The sequence below is a fragment of the Salmo salar genome, chromosome 02 (assembly GCF_965601325.2).
Source record: "Salmo salar chromosome 02, fSalSal1, whole genome shotgun sequence".
Classification (NCBI taxonomy): domain Eukaryota; kingdom Metazoa; phylum Chordata; class Actinopteri; order Salmoniformes; family Salmonidae; genus Salmo; species Salmo salar.
This window is the reverse complement of record NC_138292.1, coordinates 20857575-20870000: the sequence shown is the minus strand read 5'-3', so window position 1 is coordinate 20870000 and position 12426 is coordinate 20857575. Positions and strand designations below refer to the sequence as shown.

At 44.1% G+C, this 12426-nt stretch overlaps 1 protein-coding gene across 5 annotated transcripts in view; it reads right to left on the bottom strand.

Moving 5' to 3' along the window:
* LOC106605745 (uncharacterized) overlaps nucleotides 1–12426 on the bottom strand; it is a 104407-nt gene that overhangs the window by 69306 nt on the left and 22675 nt on the right. For all 5 annotated transcript variants that reach the window (XM_082960630.1, XM_082960633.1, XM_082960634.1 and 2 more), the window contains exons 5-10: nucleotides 9234–9261; nucleotides 8413–8527; nucleotides 4227–4274; nucleotides 2305–2397; nucleotides 2081–2144; nucleotides 1768–1866 (exon numbers count right to left, since the gene is read on the bottom strand). In XM_082960630.1, the coding sequence (XP_082816756.1) occupies nucleotides 1768–1866; nucleotides 2081–2144; nucleotides 2305–2397; nucleotides 4227–4274; nucleotides 8413–8527; nucleotides 9234–9261 (447 nt within the window). The remainder of the gene's footprint in view (nucleotides 1–1767; nucleotides 1867–2080; nucleotides 2145–2304; nucleotides 2398–4226; nucleotides 4275–8412; nucleotides 8528–9233; nucleotides 9262–12426) is intronic.

Here is a 12426-nt window from a genome sequence, read left to right as displayed (position 1 = left end):
GAGAAACAGAGAGAGAGAGAAACAGAGAGAGAGAGAAACAGAGAGAGAGAGAGAAACAGAGAGAGAGGGGAAACAGAGAGAGAGAGGGAAACAGAGAGAAAAACAGAGAGAGAAACAGAGAGAGAGAGAAACAGAGAGAGAGAGAAACAGAGTGAGAGAGGACAGTAATCAGTAAAATGATCAAATGCCATGAATCAAAGTTAATTTTTCAAACAAAAACATTAAACAGATCTACCTATTCACCAGATCTACCTATTCCCCAGATCTACCTATTCCCCAGATCTACCTATTCACCAGATCTACCTATTCCCAGATCTACCTATTCGATCTACCTATTCCCCAGATCTACCTATTCCCCAGCTCTACCTATTCCCCAGATCTACCTATTCCCCAGATCTACCTATTCACCAGCTCTACCTATTCCCTAGATCTACCTATTCCCCAGATCTACCTATTCCCCAGATCTACCTATTCACCAGATCTACCTATTCACCAGCTCTACCTATTCCCTAGATCTACCTATTCACCAGATCTACCTATTCACCAGATCTACCTATTCACCAGCTCTACCTATTCCCTAGATCTACCTATTCCCTAGATCTACCTATTCCCCAGATCTACCTATTCCCCAGATCTACCTATTCACCAGATCTACCTATTCACCAGCTCTACCTATTCCCTAGATCTACCTATTCACCAGATCTACCTATTCCCCAGATCTACCTATTCACCAGATCTACCTATTCCCTAGATCTACCTATTCCCCAGATCTACCTATTCACCAGATCCACCTATTCACCAGATCCACCTATTCACCAGATCCACCTATTCACCAGATCTACCTATTCACCAGATCTATCTATTCAACCCGTCCCCTTTCCCCCTCCCTCTCCAACCTTCTCTTTCCCTCCCTCCCTCTCCTACCCTCTCTTTCTTCCCTCCCTCTCCTACCCTCTCTTTCTCCCCTCCCTCTCCCACCCTCTCTTTCTCCCCTCCCTCTCCTACCCTCTCTTTCTTCCCTCCCTCCCTCTCCCACCCTCTCTTTCTCCCCTCCCTCTCCCACCCTCTCTTTCTCCCCTCCCTCTCCTACCCTCTCTTTCTCCGCTCCCTCTCCTACCCTCTCTTTCTCCCCTCCCTCTCCTACCCTCTCTTTCTCCCCTCCCTCTCCTACCCTCTCTTTCTCCCCTCCCTCTCCTACCCTCACTTTCTCCCCTCCCTCTCCTACCCTCTCTTTCTCCGCTCCCTCTCCTACCCTCTCTTTCTCCCCTCCCTCTCCTACCCTCTCTTTCTCCCCTCCCTCTCCTACCCTCTCTTTCTCCCCTCCCTCTCCTACCCTCTCTTTCTCCCCTCCCTCTCCTACCCTCTCTTTCTCCTCTCCCTCTCCTACCCTCTCTTTCTCCTCTCCCTCTCCTACCCTCTCTTTCTCCCCTCCCTCTCCTACCCTCTCTTTCTCCCCTCCCTCTCCTACCCTCTCTTTCTCCTCTCCCTCTCCTACCCTCTCTTTCTCCCCTCCCTCTCCTACCCTCTCTTTCTCCCCTCCCTCTCCTACCCTCTCTTTCTCCCCTCCCTCTCCTACCCTCTCTTTCTCCTCTCCCTCTCCTACCCTCTCTTTCTCCTCTCCCTCTCCTACCCTCTCTTTCTCCGCTCCCTCTCCTACCCTCTCTTTCTCCCCTCCCTCTCCTACCCTCTCTTTCTCCTCTCCCTCTCCTACCCTCTCTTTCTCCTCTCCCTCTCCTACCCTCTCTTTCTCCTCTCCCCCTCTCTCACCTCTGGTGGCCTCTGAAGCTCCACACATGAGTTGGTAGAAGATGTGGAAGGTCCTTTCATCTTTGGCCTGGCGGATCGCCCTCGACTTCTCCAGCAGGTCTGAGGTCAGGGGTAAAGGAAGGGTTCAATAGCCCCAGACACTAACCTAAGGGCAGTTTTGCATCCCCTGCTTCCCTGAGCTGACCCCTGTGTGTAGGGCAACTTCTACCTGATGACAGGTTAGCAGTGACCCACCAGTGAGCATACTAATGAGTTACAACAGTAATATTTAGGTTGGGACTCGAAACAGAGTCTGACTGCAGAGGAAGGATACAGGTCTCAATGTTGGCACCGACAATGTATCCAGCCACGTCAAAGTTAATACGGATGAATTTGCCCTGAGAGACAAGAGGAGAAGAAATGTGGCAGTTGATGATTAACATATTAATGAAAAATTTATACAAACTCAACAACAAACACTGTAAATAAAAATACGGCCAATTAAAAATATACTGTAGATCTTATCTGGGATCAATCTAGATATTAATACATTCTTACAAATCTGGAGGAGTTGTCGTTCTTGACGGTCTTGGCATTTCCGAAGGCCTCCAGGATGGGGTTGGCCTGTAGCAGCTGTCTCTCTAGCTCCCCCTGGAGGACAGGACAGGCACCGCATCAACACTGGGACATACATCACAAAGCAACTCCACAACCCAAAATACTGTTCCCCCAATCCCAGTAGAAAACAGGGGAGACCAGACTCATCAGCCAGTAAACAAGGCAGTAACCCAGTGGTCTCAACTCTGATTTTCAAGATAGTCTGTAGTAGCATCTCAACAGGATGAGCCCAGAGTAATCTAGAGATAAATAGCTTATCATGTGTTCTCTTACAGACATTTTCAACATCTAGCCATCTAACATATGCCAGCCAAGGTGCCAGACTTTGTGCATTCAACGACTCTACGTTGGTGCCTTGCCAAGACCTCGGCCAGACCTTGGCGAGACAACGGCTAAGTGGCTTAAGCAGAAACCAACTAGCACAGAGGCTGTGTAATAGCCTGTCCCTGTGCTGTTGCACTATTTCACATGGATTTATCGTGTCAGTTGAGAACCACTGCGTTAGATCAGAAAGTATGGCCGCAGATGCTAGCTCTAGCTTTAGCTACACAGTGGCTCAGGCTATAACTCTACTAGCTCTATAGCTTTAAGTACAGTAGCATTAGCATTAGCATTAGCTAGGGAGCTACTCGAGGTGGATTTAAAAGCGGCAGGTAAAGAACGCCAGCCAAGCAGCACTCAAAGCTACACGCAGCAAGAAGCCAGGGCTTTGCATGGGAACAAAGCTCAGACCGCCAACAATGCACATACTACTAGACAAAGCACCAAGTGCACACGCACGCAACAACACACGCACATAAAAAGCACGCACACACACAGACAGGTATGTGTGGAGACTCCTGGACAGCCAGAATGTATGCTTAACTATTCTACATGGTAAATGCCTGGTGTATTAGGGCATCATTCACAGGTGTGGCCACCAGAATGAAGCATTGAGCTCATTCACAGTAAAGGAAGGATGGGGAGGGAGGTCTATAGCCCGGTCTGAGAACAACCTCTAGCCACTACCCCTTCAGTGCTAGCAGATCAGAAAAGACTGGATAGGTGTAATCACGAAGGTGATGGCTCTATCTAAGCGTCCAAAGGGTTTAGGGGAGTTTCCACCTCTCTGGTTTTCAGATCGGTGATTGTTTTAAGACCAAGCTTTTGTGCATCATCAGTGAATTCCAAATCTTTCCTTCACCGATGACGGGAATGATTCTGAGACCCACCTATGGGCGGGATTAACACCAGCTGTCAATCAGGAAACTAGAGCATTTTCATTGGCCAACTGTATATGGTTTGACGATTGACAGGTCGTTAATCCAGCCAATCAGGACGTTGAGAGAGATTCTAGCACCCATTGGGTGTTGCTACAGATATACCGTACAGTAAAAAGCCAAACACCCATAGACCCCAGAGAACAGCAGGGCTTTCATTCAGGAGACAGCAACTTTTCAGAACATTCAGACAGAAATGTATTGTCTAAAACAGACAAGATTCTCTCTTATACTGAACAAGATAATTATGTCTGCTCTATACATTCTACATCTATCTGCAATTCTGCAATGTCTTACCTCAATCAGCCCACAGTGGTGATAATAGTCTTTATACTTTATATTATACTCACATATTGCACACTCTGAGAGATTGAGAAAAACGGGAAGGTTAGGAGAATCAACGGATGAGACAAACAAACAACAAAAGACAACAACAGACCAATGAATGCAGTACAAACAAAAACAAAATGCTAGACAGGTATGGAGGAACACATCAGTAATGGTGTTGTTAAAGGATGTTAGTCTGGAGCATAAACCAGAATCGGTAGTCGGAACAGAAGAGAAGGAAAGAGGAGAAGACAGGACAGGATAGAGCCCACTCACCCTGTTCACCATGGAACTGCCCCGGGGCAACGACCTACTGCCATCCATCTGAACACGCAGGAGAGAAGGAGAAGAAAGAGGGGGAGGTTGGAGGAGAGAGGGTAGGAGAGAATGCAAAATCAAGAGGGAGGAGGGAGAGAGGGAGGAAAGGACAGGAGAAAGAAGAGAAGGAAAACAGTAGAAAAAGGGGAGGATAAGGGGCAGTAGGGGGAGGAGAGTACATGAGAGGGGGAATGAGAGGAGAGGGCAGGGAGAGAGGAGAGGGCAGGGAGAGAGGAGAGGGCAGGGAGAGAGGACAGGGCAGGGAGAGAGGAGAGGGCAGGGAGAGTTTAGAGGAGCAGAGAGACAGGAATGATTATAGAGGTCACTCTATAATGATTCCTCCAGCAGCACTTGATCAGCAAGAAGACCAGTAGTAGACAGGAAGTCATGGACTAGTAGCAACATGTAGTGTAACGCAAAATGTAGCAGTACACCTTGTTTCAACCATAGTTTCAATATACATCTTTAATACAACTTCATAACAAGTCATAACAAGTCATCCCTACACCCTCTCGTTCTTTCACTTTCTTCCTGCCTTATTCTCTTTCCCCATCCACTCCCTCAGTCAGGACAATAAACATCATCCATCAATCAATCAATCCACTCCCTCAGTCAGGACAATAAACATCATCCATCAATCCTCTCCCTCAGTCAGGACAATAAACATCATCCATCAATCAATCAACCCTCTCCCTCAGTCAGGACAATAAACATCATCCATCAATCAATCAATCCACTCCCTCAGTCAGGACAATAAACATCATCCATCAATCCTCTCCCTCAGTCAGGACAATAAACATCATCCATCAATCAATCAACCCTCTCCCTCAGTCAGGACAATAAACATCATCCATCAATCCTCTCCTTCAGTCAGGACAATAAACATCATCCATCAATCCTCTCCTTCAGTCAGGACAATAAACATCATCCATCAATCCTCTCCTTCAGTCAGGACAATAAACATCATCCATCAATCCTCTCCCTCAGTCAGGACAATAAACATCATCCATCAATCATCCCTCTCCCTCAGTCAGGACAATAAACATCATCCATCAATCCTCTCCCTCAGTCAGGACAATAAACATCATCCATAAATCATCCTCTCCCTCAGTCAGGACAATTAACATCATCCATAAATCATCCTCTCCCTCAGTCAGGACAATAAACATCATCCATCAATCAATCAATTCTCTCCCTCAGTCAGGACAATAAACATCATCCATCAATCTTCTCCTTAAGTCTGGACAATAAACATCATCCATCAATCCTCTCCCTCAGTCAGGACAATAAACATCATCCATCAATCCTCTCCTTCAGTCAGGACAATAAACATCATCCATCAATCCTCTCCTTCAGTCAGGACAATAAACATCATCCATCAAACCTCTCCTTCAGTCAGGACAATAAACATCATCCATCAAACCTCTCCCTCAGTCAGGACAATAAACATCATCCATCAATCAACCCTCTCCCTCAGTCAGGACAATAAACATCATCCATCAATCAACCCCCTCCCTCAGTCAGGACAATAAACATCATCCATCAATCCTCTCCCTCAGTCAGGACAATTAACATCATCCATCAAACCTCTCCCTCAGTCAGGACAATAAACATCATCCATCAATCCTCTCCCTCAGTCAGGACAATAAACATCATCCATCAACCCTCTCCCTCAGTCAGGACAATAAACATCATCCATCAATCCTCTCCCTCAGTCAGGACAATAAACATCATCCATCAATCAATCAACCCTCTCCCTCAGTCAGGACAATAAACATCATCCATCAATCCTCTCCTTCAGTCAGGACAATAAACATCATCCATCATTCCTCTCCCTCAGTCAGGACAATAAACATCATCCATCAATCATCCCTCTCCCTCAGTCAGGACAATAAACATCATCCATCAATCCTCTCCCTCAGTCAGGACAATAAACATCATCCATAAATCATCCTCTCCCTCAGTCAGGACAATTAACATCATCCATAAATCATCCTCTCCCTCAGTCAGGACAATTAACATCATCCATCAATCAATCCTCTCCCTCAGTCAGGACAATAAACTTCCTCCATCAATTTTCTCCCTCAGTCAGGACAATAAACATCATCCATCAATCCTCTCCCTCAGTCAGGACAATAAACATCATCCATCAATCAACCCCCTCCCTCAGTCAGGACAATAAACATCATCCATCCACCCTCTCCTTCAGTCTGGACAATCAACATCATCCATCAATCCTCTCCCTCAGTCAGGACAATAAACATCATCCATCAATCAACCCTCTCCCTCAGTCAGGACAATAAACATCATCCATCAACCCTCTCCTTCAGTCAGGACAATAAACATCATCCATCAACCCTCTCCCTCAGTCAGGACAATAAACATCATCCATCAACCCTCTCCCTCAGTCAGGACAATAAACATCATCCATCCATCCTCTTCCTCAGTCAGGACAATAAACATCATCCATCAATCAACCCTCTCCCTCAGTCAGGACAATAAACATCATCCATCAACCCTCTCCTTCAGTCAGGACAATAAACATCATCCATCAACCCTCTCCCTCAGTCAGGACAATAAACATCATCCATCAACCCTCTCCCTCAGTCAGGACAATAAACATCATCCATCAATCCTCTCCTTCAGTCAGGACAATAAACATCATCCATCAATCCTCTCCCTCAGTCAGGACAATAAACATCATCCATCAATCCTCTCCTTCAGTCAGGACAATAAACATCATCCCATCAAACCTCTCCTTCAGTCAGGACAATAAACATCATCCATCAAACCTCTCCCTCAGTCAGGACAATAAACATCATCCATCAATCAACCCTCTCCCTCAGTCAGGACAATAAACATCATCCATCAATCAACCCTCTCCCTCAGTCAGGACAATAAACATCATCCATCAATCCTCTCCCTCAGTCAGGACAATTAACATCATCCATCAAACCTCTCCCTCAGTCAGGACAATAAACATCATCCATCAATCCTCTCCCTCAGTCAGGACAATAAACATCATCCATCAACCCTCTCCCTCAGTCAGGACAATAAACATCATCCATCAATCCATCATCTCCCTCAGTCAGGACAATAAACATCATCCATCAATCAACCCTCTCCCTCAGTCAGGACAATAAACATCATCCATCAACCAACCCTCTCCCTCAGTCAGGACAATAAACATCATCCATCAAACCTCTCCCTCAGGCAGGACAATAAACATCATCCATCAAACCTCTCCCTCAGTCAGGACAATAAACATCATCCATCAATCCTCTCCCTCAGTCAGGACAATAAACATCATCCATCAAACCTCTCCCTCAGTCAGGACAATAAACATCATCCATCAATCAACCCACTCCCTCAGTCAGGACAATAAACATCATCCATCAAGCCTCTCCTTCAGTCAGGACAATAAACATCATCCATCAAGCCTCTCCTTCAGTCAGGACAATAAACATCATCCATCAATCAACCCTCTCCCTCAGTCAGGACAATAAACATCATCCATCCATCCTCTCCCTCAGTCAGGACAATAAACATCATCCATCAATCAACCCTCTCCCTCAGTCAGGACAATAAACATCATCCATCAACCAACCCTCTCCCTCAGTCAGGACAATAAACATCATCCATCAACCAACCCTATCCCTCAGTCAGGACAATAAACATCATCCATCAAGCAATCCTCTCCCTCAGTCAGGACAATAAACATCATCCATCAATCCTCTCCTTCAGTCAGGACAATTAACATCATCCATCGATCAACCCTCTCCCTCAGTCAGGACAATAAACATCATCCATCAATCAACCCTCTCCCTCAGTCAGGACAATAAACATCATCCATCAATCAACCCTCTCCCTCAGTCAGGACAATTAACATCATCCATCAATCAACCCTCTCCCTCAGTCAGGACAATTAACATCATCCATCAATCAAACCTCTTCCTATTCTTGTCCTTCTTCATCCAATTCATCTCTTTCCTCACATCTTCTTCCCCTTCTCTGTCTTTGTCTCCTAACCAAGCTCTCCTTTCCTCCTCCTCTCCCCCATTTCCTCCATATAGTCTCTTCTTCCTCCCCCCTTCTCCGCTCCCCCTCCCCCTCTTCTCCCTCTCTCTCTCCTTCCCCAGTTTACCTGTGAGGCCTCCTTGTTTCTACCCAGAGTTCCAGTCTTATGGGACGAGGCCACATGAGCCAGATACTGGATGACTTTCTTAGTGTTCTCTGTCTTCCCTGCGCCAGACTCGCCGCTGGAACACACACACACACACACACACACACACACACACACACACACACACACACACACACACAGAAACAAGTATGAGAAACTCACACACATAAACCACATCTCGTTTCACAAGGGTCCTCCATAAAAACACACATATACAGCCCAGTTATGAAGGACATATAAACACAACACAAACACATATAACAGAAAGGACACTATACACACGTGTAGGCCACCAGTGAACAGCGGAACCATGCAGTGTATTCCTCTATACACAGAGAGCAGGTGTGTAGGATACAGACACTAGTCATTGTGTTGCTGTTGGATGGGAATAAAGGAGAATACAGGAGAAATACAGGGAAACTAAATATACTTCTAGTGTTGGAGGGGGACTGGGCTGTAAAAGGCTAAAAACAGGATCCTAACAGAAACTAAGCTATACTCAGCTTCAGTTATCTAAACTGGGATCATTTACCATGGTGAGAATACAGACAGACGACAGACAGACAAGACAGGCAGACAGACAGACAAGACAGGCAGACAGACAGGCCAACAGACAGACAAGACAGGCAGCCAAGACAGGCCAACAGACAGACAAGACAGGCAGACAGACAAGACAGGGAGACAGACAGACAAGACAGGCAGACAAACAGACAGACAAGACAGGCAGACAGACAGGTAGACAGGCAAACAGGCAGACAGATATATAACCCCAGGTTACTCACGTGCAGAGGATAGATTGATCTTCTCTGTCTGTGAGAGAATAATAATAAAAGCAGAAAATGTTAGTCTTTCATATTACCCATTGAACAGTACTACCTTCACTTCTTACACCAGTAATCACTGTAACAGTACTACCTTCACTTCTTACATCAGTAATCACTGTAACAGTACTACCTTCACTTCTTACATCAGTAATCACTGTAACAGTACTACCTTCACTTCTTACACCAGTAATCACTGTAACAGTACTACCTTCACTTCTTACACCAGTAATCACTGTAACAGTACTACCTTCACTTCTTACACCAGTAATCACTGTAACAGTACTACCTTCACTTCTTACATCAGTAATCACTGTAACAGTACTACCTTCACTTCTTACACCAGTAATCACTGTAACAGTACTACCTTCACTTCTTACACCGGTAATCACTGTAACAGTACTACCTTCACTTCTTACATCAGTAATCACTGTAACAGTACTACCTTCACTTCTTACACCAGTAATCACTGTAACAGTACTACCTTCACTTCTTACACCAGTAATCACTGTAACAGTACTACCTTCACTTCTTACACCAGTAATCACTGTAACAGTACTACCTTCACTTCTTACATCAGTAATCACTGTAACAGTACTACCTTCACTTCTTACACCAGTAATCACTGTAACAGTACTACCTTCACTTCTTACACCAGTAATCACTGTAACAGTACTACCTTCACTTCTTACACCAGTAATCACTGTAACAGTACTACCTTCACTTCTCACACCAGTAATCACTGTAACAGTACTACCTTCACTTCTCACACCAGTAATCACTGTAACAGTACCACCTTCACTTCTCACACCAGTAATCACTGTAACAGTACTACCTTCACTTCTTACACCAGTAATCACTGTAACAGTACTACCTTCACTTCTTACACCAGTAATCACTGTAACAGTACTACCTTCACTTCTTACACCAGTAATCACTGTAACAGTACTACCTTCACTTCTTACACCAGTAATCACTGTAACAGTACTACCTTCACTTCTTACATCAGTAATCACTGTAACAGTACTACCTTCACTTCTTACACCAGTAATCACTGTAACAGTACTACCTTCACTTCTTACATCAGTAATCACTGTAACAGTACTACCTTCACTTCTTACATCAGTAATCACTGTAACAGTACTACCTTCACTTCTTACACCAGTAATCACTGTAACAGTACTACCTTCACTTCTTACACCAGTAATCACTGTAACAGTACTACCTTCACTTCTTACACCAGTAATCACTGTAACAGTACTACCTTCACTTCTTACATCGGTAATCACTGTAACAGTACTACCTTCACTTCTTACACCAGTAATCACTGTAACAGTACTACCTTCACTTCTTACACCGGTAATCACTGTAACAGTACTACCTTCACTTCTTACATCAGTAATCACTGTAACAGTACTACCTTCACTTCTTACACCAGTAATCACTGTAACAGTACTACCTTCACTTCTTACACCAGTAATCACTGTAACAGTACTACCTTCACTTCTTACACCAGTAATCACTGTAACAGTACTACCTTCACTTCTTACATCAGTAATCACTGTAACAGTACTACCTTCACTTCTTACACCAGTAATCACTGTAACAGTACTACCTTCACTTCTTACACCAGTAATCACTGTAACAGTACTACCTTCACTTCTTACACCAGTAATCACTGTAACAGTACTACCTTCACTTCTCACACCAGTAATCACTGTAACAGTACTACCTTCACTTCTCACACCAGTAATCACTGTAACAGTACCACCTTCACTTCTCACACCAGTAATCACTGTAACAGTACTACCTTCACTTCTTACACCAGTAATCACTGTAACAGTACTACCTTCACTTCTTACACCAGTAATCACTGTAACAGTACTACCTTCACTTCTTACACCAGTAATCACTGTAACAGTACTACCTTCACTTCTTACACCAGTAATCACTGTAACAGTACTACCTTCACTTCTTACATCAGTAATCACTGTAACAGTACCACCTTCACTTCTCACACCAGTAATCACTGTAACAGTACTACCTTCACTTCTTACACCAGTAATCACTGTAACAGTACTACCTTCACTTCTTACACCAGTAATCACTGTAACAGTACTACCTTCACTTCTTACATCAGTAATCACTGTAACAGTACCACCTTCACTTCTCACACCAGTAATCACTGTAACAGTACTACCTTCACTTCTTACACCAGTAATCACTGTAACAGTACTACCTTCACTTCTTACATCAGTAATCACTGTAACAGTACTACCTTCACTTCTTACACCAGTAATCACTGTAACAGTACTACCTTCACTTCTTACACCGGTAATCACTGTAACAGTACTACCTTCACTTCTTACACCAGTAATCACTGTAACAGTACTACCTTCACTTCTTACATCAGTAATCACTGTAACAGTACTACCTTCACTTCTTACACCAGTAATCACTGTAACAGTACTACCTTCACTTCTTACACCAGTAATCACTGTAACAGTACTACCTTCACTTCTTACATCAGTAATCACTGTAACAGTACTACCTTCACTTCTTACACCGGTAATCACTGTAACAGTACTACCTTCACTTCTTACACCGGTAATCACTGTAACAGTACTACCTTCACTTCTTACACCAGTAATCACTGTAACAGTACCACCTTCACTTCTTACACCAGTAATCACTGTAACAGTACTACCTTCACTTCTTACACCAGTAATCACTGTAACAGTACTACCTTCACTTCTTACACCAGTAATCACTGTAACAGTACTACCTTCACTTCTTACACCAGTAATCACTGTAACAGTACTACCTTCACTTCTTACATCAGTAATCACTGTAACAGTACTACCTTCACTTCTTACACCAGTAATCACTGTAACAGTACTACCTTCACTTCTTACATCAGTAATCACTGTAACAGTACTACCTTCACTTCTTACATCAGTAATCACTGTAACAGTACTACCTTCACTTCTTACACCAGTAATCACTGTAACAGTACTACCTTCACTTCTTACATCAGTAATCACTGTAACAGTACTACCTTCACTTCTTACACCAGTAATCACTGTAACAGTACTACCTTCACTTCTTACATCAGTAATCACTGTAACAGTACCACCTTCACTTCTTACACCGG